The sequence below is a fragment of the Paroedura picta genome, chromosome 12, assembly GCF_049243985.1.
Source record: "Paroedura picta isolate Pp20150507F chromosome 12, Ppicta_v3.0, whole genome shotgun sequence".
Classification (NCBI taxonomy): domain Eukaryota; kingdom Metazoa; phylum Chordata; class Lepidosauria; order Squamata; family Gekkonidae; genus Paroedura; species Paroedura picta.
In genome coordinates this window covers 29,686,274-29,699,721 of record NC_135380.1, presented here as the reverse complement: position 1 = coordinate 29,699,721, position 13,448 = coordinate 29,686,274, and the positions used below count along the sequence as shown (strand labels likewise).

Sequence of the window (13,448 nt, the reverse complement as noted above, 5' to 3'; positions counted from 1 at the left end):
AATTTGCTCTCCTTTTAAAATATAAAATATCTAATGGGCTCTTATTTTAATGCATTCTGCTATGTTATCAGTTAGTGCAAATACCAGATGAGGTGTGTGAGGCATAGAAATGATGAAAATAAGAATATGGTGGCAAAATAGATTGGCTGTAATAACTGAAGGATGATTATAAAGAATATGAGGAAGAGCAGGAGGGGGAGAGCTCCCCTCCCACCCCAACTTGTTTGTTTAAGATCCAAGGTAAGGCAAAGATTGGCTCACCATATGCATAAGCATTTTTTCTTTTCTGTACCCCTCCTGTATTTTTGCTATACTTTTATTTCTCTGTTTTAAATAGCAAAATAACATATTTTAACAAAACCGTCATGTTAATTGGGATATTTAGTTCACTAATATATTTATTGGATGCTTTTCTCCCAAAGCTGTTTACAACAATAAAAAGACAATAAAAATACAATTTACATATACAAAAAAAAGACAACAAGAAGAAACAGGGTCCCAGGGATCAGGTTGGCCCAGATTCAGCCACAGGATCGAGCTCTTTGGCTCTCGCTCTCTTCCAGGCTGTTCGGATCCAATCCCTTCCTCAGCTTTTACTTACAAATATGCTAAGATCCCCTTTTGCTGTTATTGGGGGGAGTAGAGACTAATAATCCTCCACAATCACATTTATACACAAGTATTATATTTAAAAAAACCCAAAGACAACAGGTAAAAACACTACATATAAGATCCCAGCTACGTACAGGAGTTCATAATGTAAACATATTAGGTAGGGGCGCACCATGGATCAAACAGAGCACAGCACCTGAAAGAAGGGAAAGCATTCATACAGTGTATTAGTGCTAAGGTACAAGACAGCTGTCTGCAGAGGAATCGTACCACCAAGCCATTCAAGTTCCTCTTTGCACAGCGAGAGCCTGAACCAAACTTTTCATATAAAAGTATCAACCAGGAAGAAATGTTATCACACACACATGCACACACAAACAGGGAGTGGTCCTTGAGCTCCTTCCTCCCCGATCTTAGCTTAATATCTGAGATGCCACAGAAAGTTCACAAACAATCCGAGTGTTCAGAGTTAGTGTCGCTGGTAAAACATAGGAAGTACAGGTGAGCAACAACAGGAAACAGGCAAGGAAGCCGAAAGAATGAAAAAGAAAACATCGAAAAGGCAGAATCTTGCAGAAAGATAGTTCAGTGTGTTGAAAATCAGAAAGCTGTGAGGGATACATACAAGCATATGCGGGAGTCAGAGACAGGAGGCAAGACTGTACCAACCATGAGAAGCTGTTAAAGAGCCCATGCCAAACTAGTGACCTCATGATGACTAGAACACTTGGCTATTTAAGGATTACATCATGACTTTGAAAGGTACAAGACCACCTTCCTGCATCAGAAAATACATAACTTGATTCTTTCAAATGGGCTTGGTCCTAAACCAGACTGCCCAATATAGGCAGCGCCTGACTTGTTTGCACCACAGAGAATGCTGCCATGCATTACTGGCATTCACAGAGGCAGGAAAAGCAGCATTTTTGGCACTGCTAATCAGATGGGTTTGCTAAGAGTTTGAAAGAGGGTGGGTGCGCTACTGGCTTCATGACCGACACAGGGTAGAATAAGAAGACCGATTCTTAGGGATGATTCAAGCAAGGAAGATCTTAATGACATCCGATAAGCATAATTTATAGTGAAGTGGAGTTTACTGGCTTATCCTGAAGACGTGAATGATCCCATGGGAGGACTGGCAGGAGAAAAAGCAGATGGACAAACAAAGGGATGCCGCTGGTCAAGGAAAGAGGCAGGACTTCACTCAGGAGATTCTACGAAGACGTACCAAGTCACAGGTAAAGGGGCACCTGAAGCTCCAACTGAAGAGGCAGGAAATTTGTCTAAGTTTAAACAAACCAACCTGCTAGTCTACATGATGTATGCTCTTCGACAGGGACCCTCGTATTTTGGAAGCCACCCACTTGTGGAGTCAAGAGGGCAACATTGTTTGTATAGGGAGGCACTGCTGTTTGCATGTGTTCTTGCCCCAGAAACTCCTGCACTTTCTATGCTGCCCGCCTTCCCCCAGGTTTTATTCCCAAGCAGATGCCCCTGTGTGAACTGCACCAAAACACAATCCAAGGATGTAAGGGGGACCCCGGATGTGGACTCCACCTGTAATAATTTCTGGCCCGGCACAAAAGAACCTGTCTCCATCAGAACCTTAAAACCAGTTCCAGAATTTCAAACACAAATTTTATGTGGTTCCACAGCACCCTCTACTGGCACCAAGAGGAAGATGCAGCTTGGGTTAAACTACCAAGGCCTGTCTTGCAGCATCCAAAGGAGTTAAACTAGGCTAAATTAAGCTAGGACCTACATGGCAGAGTCCAAGGAGCAATTAACTAGCTTGTAGCAACTATATGCCCCTGTACACAGAAAGTGGGTGTTGTTAAGGGAAATAACAGCTGCCTGGCCCAATGTGTGAGTTTAACGTGGGGACATTCTTGGATACCTGGCTTTTGGGGGGGCCTGTTGAGAACTACAAAGCTCAAGCAAAGACCTTGACCTTAAGCAGCATCAACCTGGCTCAGGAGGATAAGTCCACACAAACATACACACAGTGGCCTGTCTTCTAACAGTGGGAAGTTCTACCCTCTTTGGATAGCAGCTGGGGAAAGGGGAAAAACGGAGTGGCTCTTCAGCTGTTTGCAACCCCCCCTCCAAGAAAAGTAGAGAAGGGGGTCAGCAACACGGTGCCCTCGGCCAGTTCTGGCCTCCCTTTGCCGAGACCATGCAATTGGTTAGCCAAGAAGCAGCAAAGAAAGGAAACTGTGGCTGAGCTGAGAGCTGGGGAGGGGGTTGGGGTGACTGTCTCAATCTATCCCCCACCCTTCTCAAGGAGCCCTCCAAAGTTCAAAAACTGGTTCTTTCAAAAAAGCCCTTTTTTTTCTTCAAGAAAAAAATGGAATTCAGAATCCCACTTTCCCCACTCTGGATTTCGCAAAGGCTTGCTTAATTAAAAGAAGATTAAGTTGATTTTCAGCTCTGTGCAGGACTCAGGCCATTGAGAGGCAGCTTCTGCAGCTGGGGCATCGTAAGACGGCAGAGTGTCCTCAGGAGAACTGATGATCCTGGAGCAAGATCTCCTTTCTGGGTCTGGAGTCATGGGCGCAAGAGACTTGGAGGATGGCACTGGGTTTCTTCTTCTGCCTTGCTTCTGACCACTTCTCTGGTCAGCCACCCCTCCATTCTGAGACTCCACAATTGGCTGTTGGGGGTGGAAGGGAAATGCTGAGTCACTTCCGAGCTCTCCTCCTCAGCAGTTCTTCTTTCAAGCCACCACTCTATGAGTTGATCCGTTCATGTTGTGAGCCTGATGCTGTCTGAGGAGCACTTGGTGACCCTCAATGCTAAAATGATTTGGAGGGGGGCTCAAACACAGATGTGTTTAATGAATTGTCGAAGGCTTTCATGGCTGGAGTCTAGTTGTGGGTTTTCTGGGCTATGTGGCCGAGGTCTGGTAGTTTTAGTCCCTAACATTTTGCCAGTAACTGGGGCTGGCATCTTCAGAGGTAGGACATAGCAAGATGGGAATCTTTCTATGCTTGTGGAGTGTGTGAACGATTGCTGGGCATTTTATTTGAGTATGTGTGTGTGTTTAATGCATCACATTCCTGTCTTACCTGGGAATCTCCCAGGGGACGCACTGGAAATAGGAAGTGCTTTTCCTGTGTCTGGGTAGAGTTCATTAGCAAGTCCATTAGGAAGTGTTTCTTCTGTGTCTGCATGGAGTTCATTAGAAACCTTCTGCCAACCAGGATCCATAATCATGCCTGCCTTAACAAAGAAAGAGTAGGTGAAGTTTGGATATTCAAGGCAGGCCAAAGCTCAGTTGCAGGAAGGACAATTCTCTGGAAGGCTGCTCTGCACAGACTCAGGAGCATTCTTGTCTAGCATGAACTTCTTATTAGCAAAAGAGACTTCATTTCTGAGACTAGCATTCACTTCTGAATTATGGTCTGGAGTGTCATGGGGAGTGTGAGGTCTTGAAACCAGATTAGGAGCTTCAGAGTGAGTCCCTGATATCCTTGAAGTATTGCAGGCTCTTCTGTTCACAACAAAGAAGGGGCTATGCTGCCAGAAGGGGCAAGGAGAGGATTTCAGCACCAAGAAAGGGAATCGGAGCATCAGAACTAGGGCAAAGGATCTGCTGTGTGACCACACACTGTGGAGCAGTGCCAGAGAATGTTTTCTTGGGGAATGAAGAAAATGAGGATCCAGGGGTCTGCTAACTGGAGAAACGCAGTCCCAGGCTCCTGTTTCATGGACCGGACAAGCAGTTGGGCATGCCCTGTTGAAGTGTCCAGCTGTATCAAAGATGCTGACCTAACATCATCCAGTCTCAAGACCCAGAACAGGAGTCGGGTGCAAACTCCAACCTCAGGCCCTGCAAACCCCCAGGGCTGAGGTTATCCACTGCAAAGCCCCCCCCCCTCTCAGGAGCAGAGCCCAAGGCCCCGACTAGATGAAGGTGGAGTCCAACTGGTTGGTGTCACGGTGGTTCTGGGCCCGAGCTTCAAAGAGCTGCTTGATGAGGGCTGACTTCTCCTGCTCCAGCTGGGTGATCCGCTGGCTCTTGTCCGTCACCTCCTGCAGAGCAAACACAGAGCTCGTGACCCCCTGACAAGTGGCCCAAGGCAGCACGTGGGGGGGGGGGGGGAGAGAGCTCCTTAGAATTAGCTGAATGGTCTGCTTTGGGCAAAGAGCCCCAGGAAAATGGCACCAGGCCACCCTCGCTGCTTGCTCACCTTGGTAAGAAGCCGGTTCTGTTCCTTCAACATATTGATGGTCTGCTGGGGCCCTGCCAGCGGAGAGGAGGACACGGCTGCACATTCGGGGCTCTTCACAGCTGCAGAAGTGGGATTTGACGGCTGGGAAAAAAAAAAGAAGAGCTGTTTTTTGGTACCTGACCGCCTATGACCCCCAGGAGTCTCAGCATGGCTTACACTCGCCTTCCCTTCCTTTCCCCAGAACAGACACCCCGTGAGGTAGGTGGGGCCGAGAGAGCTCTGAGAAAGTTCTGACCAGCCCAAGGTCACCCGGCAGGCTGCGTGTGTCCCGAAGAGGCTTACAATGACCTACCCCTCCTCTACCCACAACAGACACCCTGTGAGGAAGGTGAGATTGATTTCCGAGGGAACTGTGACTGGCCCAAGGTGACCCAGCTGGCTTCATGTTAAAGAGAGAGGAATCAAACCCAGTTCTCCAGGTGAGAGGCTGCCACCACTCTTAGCTACTACACCCCGCTGGCTCTCAAGGAAAAGGAAGGCAGCTTATTCCTAAACTGTACCTGTTCCAGACACCTAAGCAAATTGGTACTGGACTCAGCATCCGGAGAACCCCACCTCCTGAGAAACTAGGTTTCTAGTCGCCTGAAATTTCAGGAGCCACTGGGGTAGCAGGAAGAAAATGCCTGGCAGTGGTGGGAGGCCCGGTCTCACCACTGCTGTCCCACCCCCTGTTTCTCCCCCCCCCGCATGTGACCCCCCCCTCACCTTGGCGGAGAGAGACAGCAGTTCAGAGAGGCAGCGGTTTAGCTCTTGCAGCTTGGGCAGGAGGTGGCTCAGCTGGCTCAGGCGGCCTTCAGCAAACCAGCCCTGGAGTGAGAAGACACGGAGGGAGACAGATGAGGACACAGCAGGACTAGGGCTGCAGGTAAGCCATTGGACTGCTGCCCATTTTTTGCACCTTTCTTGTGTGTAAAAGCAGAGCCAATGACAAATAATAAATCAGGCACCTTTGCTCAATACACCTGACTCCATGAACCCGGGACAGGAAAAGCCTGGAGTCGGGAAGCCAGGGGGCGGAGGATCCTCCTGGCAGGAAGTACCCCAACCATGGCGGCAGCCCTTCTACTCACGCTGCGAGCCTTGCTTTTGCTCAGCTGCTTCTGGCATTCTTGCAGGGTGTGGAGCTCCTGGTGGTACCACTCCCGGGCCTGCTCAACCATCTCCAGCCCCTGCAGCAGGAAATCCTTCTCTTTTTCTAACTCCTTCATTTGCTGCAGCTGCCAAGAGACAAAGCCAAAGATGTTCCAGGGGGCCACCCAGAAGCACATCACTGAAGCAACATCGTGTGCATGTGCGTTTGTGTGTCCGAGGGGACCGTTTTGCCTTCTATTTCCTTATGCCTTCTCCATCCCACAATTATTCCCCAGGCAAAAGCCCCAGAGTCTCCATTCTCTCAGGTCTGGGCTGGCTTCTCACTCATTACCTCTTGAAGGTGGTCAGAGGCTCATTCATATTTCTGCTACTCCCTTTATTTTTTTTTAGATCAAACTCCTTGTCCCTGTAGCTCTAGAGGATTTAAGAAAACCAAGGCTAAAACATAAGACCAGCCCCTGTCCCTCTCTGGGCAGCCACAGTGGAAAGGGGTGTCACTCCAAAAGTCCTTAAAGAGGGAGAAGGGTGAAGGAGAGAGAGGCTATGGTCCTGACCAGCGTGGGGGGGGGGGAAGGCATTATGTGGGGCCCCTGGAAGCACGGGGCCCATAGCATGTACTACATGAATAAACCAGCCCTAGAGCAAGCCCAACTGGTCCCATTACTGCAAGAGAAACTGCATTGGATACGAGTCCTGTTTCTTAACGAGTGGCTTTGCTGCCTTCTAACATATTGCTTATGAAGTGCCACAGGGCAGCCTGACTGTTTTCATTCCAATAAAAATTTGCAGTTTTTCCAATTAAAGATGTCCATACTAATTGGCCATTAAAACATACTCTAAGAAGAAAATTAGGTGACACGGGGAAAAACAACAACGCAGTGCAGCAGCCAACAAACATCACAGTCAAAATAATCTCAGCTGGTCAAAACAAAACTCATGGGAAAATGAAGAAGGTTGAAATCTTCCACAAAATCAGAACCAATAACAAAGAGCACACACACAAAAGTACCTCCCTCTGCTTGGGCATCTGAATTCCAGAAGCAAAAGCACCAAGCAAAGTCCCACAGGTGTTACAGTTGTTATTATTAGTAATAATAATAATTACATTTATACCCGGCCCTTCCTCAGAGGCTCACAGCGGCTTGCAAAGAATCAAAATTAATTAAAATGCATAAATAAAACACTGGTGGTACAGAGCAGTGCCACTGAAAATCTCCCAATTTCTGCTTACCACCCACCTAAACTCTGCAGAAACACAGAGAAAGGGCACCAAAGAAGAACTCCATGCACAAGAAATTCATAAGGAAGAAGAGCTGGTTCTTATATGTCACTTTTCTCTACCCGAAGGAGTCTCAACGTGGCTTACAGTCATCTTCCCTTTCTTCTCCCCACAACAGACACCCTGTGGGGTGGGTGAGGCTGAGAGAGCCCTGATATTACTGCTTGGTCAGAACAGCTTTATCAGTGCCATGGCAAGGCCAAGGTCACCTAGCTGGCTGCATGTGGAGGAGGAGCAGGGAATCAAACTCAGCTTGCCAGATTAGAAGTCCGCACTCCTAACCACTACACCACACTGGCTCTCAGAAATTCATAAGGGAAGAGACATAACCTCGATATGAGCACACGCACATATTTGACAGGAACCCGCATTCAGAAAGAAGCCTCCGTCAAAGGGAAAGAAGCCCGACCAATCTTCCATTTCCTTCAAAGCTCTATAGAGGAATAGAGTTTTCTTGACTGAACCTAGCTAGCTGTGACCTCCAGGTGCTAAAAATCCAACAAACTGAGATTTCTAGGTTGGTGGAGTTTCACGCTAGTTTGTAGCTGATTTCTTAACCACAAAATTAGTTTTTTTTTTTAATGACATCTGGATTTACAAACTAGTTAGTTGAGCAGTGCCATGACTCGTGGCCACCCAGCCACACTGCTGGGAAGGAGGCAAGAAGCAGGAAACAAAACCTTGAAGTTTATGCATAAATTGGGACAGCTGGAGCTCCAACCCCTGGTCCCTGCAAATCCCATTTCAGCAAGGTGCCTTACTTTTGAAAAGTCATTGCTGAAAGTTCCCCGGCAACCAAGAGAGCTAGAAACCTGGATTCAAACAAACTCAAGAGAGCCTCAAAGCAGAAAGTCTCATGAAGCTGCATGTTTTGTGGCTGTCACCCCCCTGAGCTGCTTCCCATGGACCCACAATGTCCACTCAGAACTGAGCATATTCAGTAGTCCCTCTTCTAGAAAGTTAGCCACAGAAAGAGATCTGTCACATTTGCATTCCTCCCCTCCTCCAAGGAACTCAGGGCAAGAACCACAGTTCTGCCTCCTTCTATTTTGTCATCACAACTACCATGCAGGGGAGGCTGAGAAAGTGCGATAGCCTCAGGATCAATGAGTTTCCTGACTAAGCAGAGACCTGAAGAATCCAGATCTCCCTGGTGCCGGTCCACAACACCAAGGGCCAGACCACCCAGGCTGTCAAACCCATAGCTCCTTTCTGGCCTCTACTGGAATTCAAGCATGAAAATGACCCCAGCGCCACCCTAGCATGCCCGACCCACAGAAGGACATACCCAGAGGAAAAACTTGAGAGCTTTGCGGCTGTGCAGGCTGTTGGTCAGAGGCACAAAGAGTGTGCTGTAGGCCACAACGATCCCCATCCAGCTCCCTTGGCCATCCACAACCGAATGACCTCCCCGGGCTCCTCCTGGCCTGGGCTGCCCAGTTACCATGGCGACGGGAGGAAAGGCCAGCATCCCGCCAGAGGTTCCCGCACTCAGGGAGCAGGCAGAGGGCATCGTGTCTGCAACGGATCGAAGATCCTGGGTTGCGGGAGGAGGTGGTGGCGCAGAGGAAACAGAGGGATAGGGAGAGGAGCCTGTACCCACAATGGAGGGGGGGGAGGGAGGGGAAAAGAGGCCACCTGAGCAAACCGGCTCCAGCCAAAGGCCACATCCCAGCTGCGACAAGCCACGAGAGACCCCACTAGGCCGATCAATCCGGATCAGTGAGGGATGAGTGAGTAAGCCTGCTGTTAGCCGAGAGCAAACACACAGGAACACACCGACGGAGTGAGAAATGAATTCCACGCTGCGGAGGGGGAGAGAAGCAGGGGACTCAGGTTCTGCGATGAAGAAAGGCCCTGGTCCCTTTTATTCGGGGTCGAATATCCATTTAAAACATGCCAGCGTGAACTGACCAAAATTAATCTACGTTTGTCTCATTCCAGATTAATCCCGGTCGGCTAAAAAGTCAACCCCAAAGGTGATCTCAACGTGCCACTGAGAGCATGCCCGTCTGGGATTTTTGGCACATCTTAAGTGGGAGTTCCACAGTTCATAGAATCATAGAGTTGGAAGGGGCCACACAGGCCATCTAGTCCAACCCCCTGCTCTGGGGTGGCCACTTGGCATGCCTTTGCCAGCAGGGCACTCAGCATGAGTGGGTGTGTCCAGCAGAACTAAGCGACAGCAAGGATAAAGAAAGGAAACTTGGGGCCCAGAAATAAGCCAAGCTTATGGCACTGCTGTCAGGACAGATTTGCATTTGCTTGACCATCGCTCCACAACCAAATATGGACATCGTAAGTGATTGCTTGTTTTTGTGACTGCAGACTGGCACCCCAAGGAATACACGACTGGGACCCGAGACTGTCACCACACACACAATTAGGATCCCTGCGAGGAGAGCTTGGTGCTGTCTTCCTAGCCCCGCTGTACTAGTCTGAATGTGCTTGCACTGTAAAAGGCACCCAGAATCCAGATTAAACCCGGATTAGACAACCGGCACCAAAGGCTTTGAGTTTATGCTTCTCCAGCAGCCGCCGCCTGCCACATGCAGCACAAGGCAAAACTGCTTTTGCAACAGAGGGGATTTTCCAAAGCCTGTTAGGGCAACCTGGCACTAGGGGCCGAGGCTGGGAGTCCGTTTGGGCAGACCTCACACAGTCTGTAGAGACCAGTTGTCATTTATGCCGGAAGAAGGGGGTGCCAGTCCATTTCCCATCCCTGGTGCTGAAACACCTTTGCAGATGTTGGGCCGAGGGGCCTCCCTACCATGCCGTAGTCCACGCCGTTGGTGAGGGTGTGTCTCCTGTGCCCACCGCGGCCCCGCTGCTGTCTTCGGGCCTCCCCCAGGCCCTTCATGGCATTCTCCTTTTGGGACAGCTTCCAGCCAATATCTCCTGCTGTGGGTGGACAGCAAGCCAGAGATGGGGGAAGCATTACAAAGAGAAGTCATCGAGTGAAAGGAATGAAGCATGAATGCACTGAGAAATCATCTACAGGGATCTCAATTCCCCCCACCTTCTGCTCCCCCCCCAATCCCTCTGTCTATTTCTCCAATGGATTCCAGAAGGAACAAACTGCTCCGTTCGATGCCCAAGGGAATCTGTGGGAATTAAAGAGTCTTTGCATGCTGACCCCAGTCGAATTGCCAGCAATGACCCTCAGGACAGGAGTCCTTAAAACCCCAGCCTCCTCTACAAGAAGCCAGGTTCTGAATGATGGGTTGGCTCCTGGGTGTCTGAGGGGGGGATTAATTTCCATCCCACCCTCCCTATATGGATTCCCCCGTTTTGGGGGTGAGATAGGCTGAGATGGAGCAATGGGCCCAAGGCGTGACTCCAGTCTTAGGAGCTGCCTCCGAACTTGATAGAAGCCTCTCTCATGGCTTCTCACATGAGCAGGGTGGTTGAGGTGTAAGGGACTCCCCCGGGGCTGAGGCTGAGCTTCTCCCCCCTCTCTCTCCCTCACTCACCCTCTCTCTTGCATTGCATCGGTTCCCCGCGCGGGTCGGGGATCTTTTCCAGGCTTCGAGAAGCGCCCCCGCCTCTTCCCAGTCCGTTCTCTGCCACAGGGACTTGGCCTCCCTCTCTGAGTCCCGGCCCCTTGCTGCTGCTCCCGACAGCCGGACTGGGGCTTTGGTCCGAGGTGAGCAGAGACGCTCGCAATCCCAGCACGAACCTCTCGAAGGTGAGGTAGCCGCTGACCGGGGCGGCTCGCCGGAGCCCTTCTAAGACGCCGCGCGGCAGCTCCCGGGCCTCCGGGCCTTGCTGAAGCCAGCGGGACTCGATCTCCCGCAGGTGCACATAGCCCCTCCGGCGGTCGTCTAGTATGTCGAAGAGAGTCCGCAAACTTTGCAAGAAAGCCTTCGGCAGGCCGTCGGTGCTGCAAGCCGCCTCCTCCGGGAGCAGCGAGCGCCCATCCACGCCGCGCTCCGGCGCCATGGAAGCCAGCACGGCGCGCGCCGCCTTCGTCTACGGGGGAAAGTTCCGAAAACTGCTACACAAAATCCCGATTCCAAAAGTTTTCCGAACGTTCCAAAGGTATGAATGGGACCTCCCTTTGTGACGTCAGTCCTATTTGCATCCTCTTTTCTCTCATTGGCTGGCTTGGGAGAACCCTCTAAACGGATTGGCCGAGGGAACAGCGAGCCGGTTTGATTTTTCCCGGGGTGCTTGGCGCCGTACCGGGTGGAAAGGAAGTTTTTGTTAGTCTGAAACTCCGGGCGAAGCAGCTGTGGGGACCCTGAGCCCCCCCCCCCCTCCCCGCCCCGCCCCGATCCGACTGGTGTAGTTCAGAAGTAAACCATGTTCATATGTGAACAACTGTTTCCAAGGAGGGAGCAATGGGGGGGGGGGCACAGGCCTGCAACTCCCCTGGTGACATTCACTCTGCGGAACAAGATGCTGGACTAGAGGGATTGACCTTTGTCTGATCCAGCAAGCCATGTTTATATTCTGAAGCATCTTTGAAGCATCTGATAGCTCAGTAACTCCCTCCTCTGTGCTTTCACGTGGGCAGACGTGTTGATCTGAAGCAGTAGAACAAAGTGAGTCCAGTGGCACCTTTAAGACACACAAAGCTTTATTCTGGTTATAAGCTTTCAGGTGCATGCACTAACACTTATACCCAGAATAAAGCTTTGTTGGCCTTAAAGGTGTCACTGGACTCAGACTGAGTGTACTTTGTACACTGACGTCATATTTTATTACAGATCAGCTCATCTCTGTGTGGGTGGAGACTTCTGGCTCCCAGCTTATTGCATCCACAGTGTGGCCCCGAGAATCCAAACTCTTAGCCACTCCTGAACCTTGAACTGTTGGGAGCAGCAAAGCAACACAGCTGATGCGCTCATGGATCAAATGATAAACGTGAGCAGGCAGAAGTTGTTGCTGCGCCCAGGAATGCCTTCCTCCTAGTGACCTGCCAGGTACAGGGGAAAGAGTGAGGGATTGGTGAAAGTGGACCAGGCCACACAGTCATTCCTGCAGAGCTCCCTTTTAAACAGCCTGGAAGGAATTGTAAAGTGCTGCAAAACAGTTTTCGGGCAGCAGGGGTAAAGAGGCCTGAAATGCCCATTCGGTGCTTGATAAAAGCCAGGTGTCATTCTGATCTGTCTCCGGTGTTAACTGGAACACAAGGCAGGAACATAGGCTGGAAAATATTCATTGTCTACGCTAAGAATGTTGGAAAATACGGGGTGCACCAGTGAACAGTCAATAGGAGCCAAATTTGGATGGTGCTTCCTAGTGGTCAGAGAACATGTAACACATCCCCCATAATAAAAAAATCCCACTGTTAAATAGTAGTACAGCATCTTCCTCCAGTTGTGGAGTTCCTCTCTTGGATTCACAGATCTTGGGCTCCTTGGCAGCACATCTGCTTGGCATACAGAAGGTTTAGGTTCAATCCCTGGTGTTTGCCAGATAGTATATGATGGCTGCAACTGTAAAAATGCTTTCCTGTTAGTGAGCCCCACTGAATAAAACTGCTCAAACTTCAGAGTCAACCTTGTTGGGATTGCTCCCCGGTGAAAGTCCTGCATCTGAGAGCCTGGAGAACTGCTGCTAGCCAGAATAGGTAAGACAAAGATCTGATTCAACAGAAAGTAGCTTCATGGGTGCATCCAGTCTTTTTTTGTGACAGACCAAGGTTGAATTCTGATAGCACTCTGTGACCTCTTGGTGCTTTTCTCCTTCTCTGAAGCTGTTTTGGGAGGCCTTCTGAGAGCCCCTTCTGAGAGAGAGGTGCTTGCTTCCAAAACCACAGACAGCAGCCTGGGTCTCTATGACCCTCTTCTTCTCCATTGATCTCTCTGCAGCTTGAGGACATGCTGAGCTGGAGGGCATGACGGACCCTGCCACTGGAAGCAAGTGCTTGGTGGGGGCTTGGCATGACTGCATCACATGGAAGCAAAACAACAGCCCTGTGACAACACAGACTCATTGTTGCATAATCTTATCTGATTGATTAGATTCACAATGCTTTGATTTCCCCAGGGCTTTAATATTAGATCAAATGTCTCTGACCTCTTTTATTAGTTACTGTTGTGATGTTGTGATATATGCGAGGATTTTAAATGCCAGCTTCTTAGGCTTGTTGTTCTGGGATTTGGGGGGGGGGGGGGTTGGATGCTGTCTTGACAATTCTGAGTGGAAAGCTGAGACCCAGTGTGATGTAGTGGTTGGAGCGCTGGCTAGGATCTTGGGGACCCAGTTTGAATCCCTGCCTG

At 49.9% G+C, this 13,448-nt stretch overlaps 1 protein-coding gene across 2 annotated transcripts; it reads right to left on the bottom strand.

The window, feature by feature from the left end:
- Positions 1-390: 390 nt before the first annotated feature.
- SAPCD2 (suppressor APC domain containing 2) lies at positions 391-11,454 on the bottom strand. Of its 2 annotated transcripts, none has more exons than XM_077305746.1 (6): positions 10,692-11,454; positions 9,989-10,116; positions 5,918-6,064; positions 5,553-5,654; positions 4,806-4,928; positions 391-4,647 (listed from the first exon to the last, which is right to left on the bottom strand). In XM_077305746.1, the coding sequence occupies exons 1-6, from the start codon at positions 11,158-11,160 to the stop codon at positions 4,519-4,521; spliced, it is 1,098 nt and encodes a 365-aa protein (XP_077161861.1). In that variant the 5' UTR covers positions 11,161-11,454; the 3' UTR covers positions 391-4,518. The 2 variants fall into 2 exon arrangements, with proteins under 2 accessions (XP_077161861.1, XP_077161860.1); XM_077305745.1 differs by having other exon boundaries at positions 9,989-10,119; positions 10,692-11,451.
- Between the last annotated feature and the right edge of the window lie 1,994 nt (positions 11,455-13,448).

Bases quoted from the DNA above. Each gene is read 5' to 3' on its own strand.
- SAPCD2 (XM_077305745.1), bottom strand. From the start codon at position 11,160: ATGGCGCCGGAGCGCGGCGTGGATGGGCGCTCGCTGCTCCCGGAGGAG. The intron at 10,120-10,691 runs GTGAGTGAGGGA...GTCCACCCACAG, and splicing joins GATGCAATGCAAGAGAGAGG to CAGGAGATATTGGCTGGAAG. The intron at 4,929-5,552 runs GTGAGGGGGGGG...TTTTTTTCCCAG, and splicing joins TGCTGTCTCTCTCCGCCAAG to CCGTCAAATCCCACTTCTGC.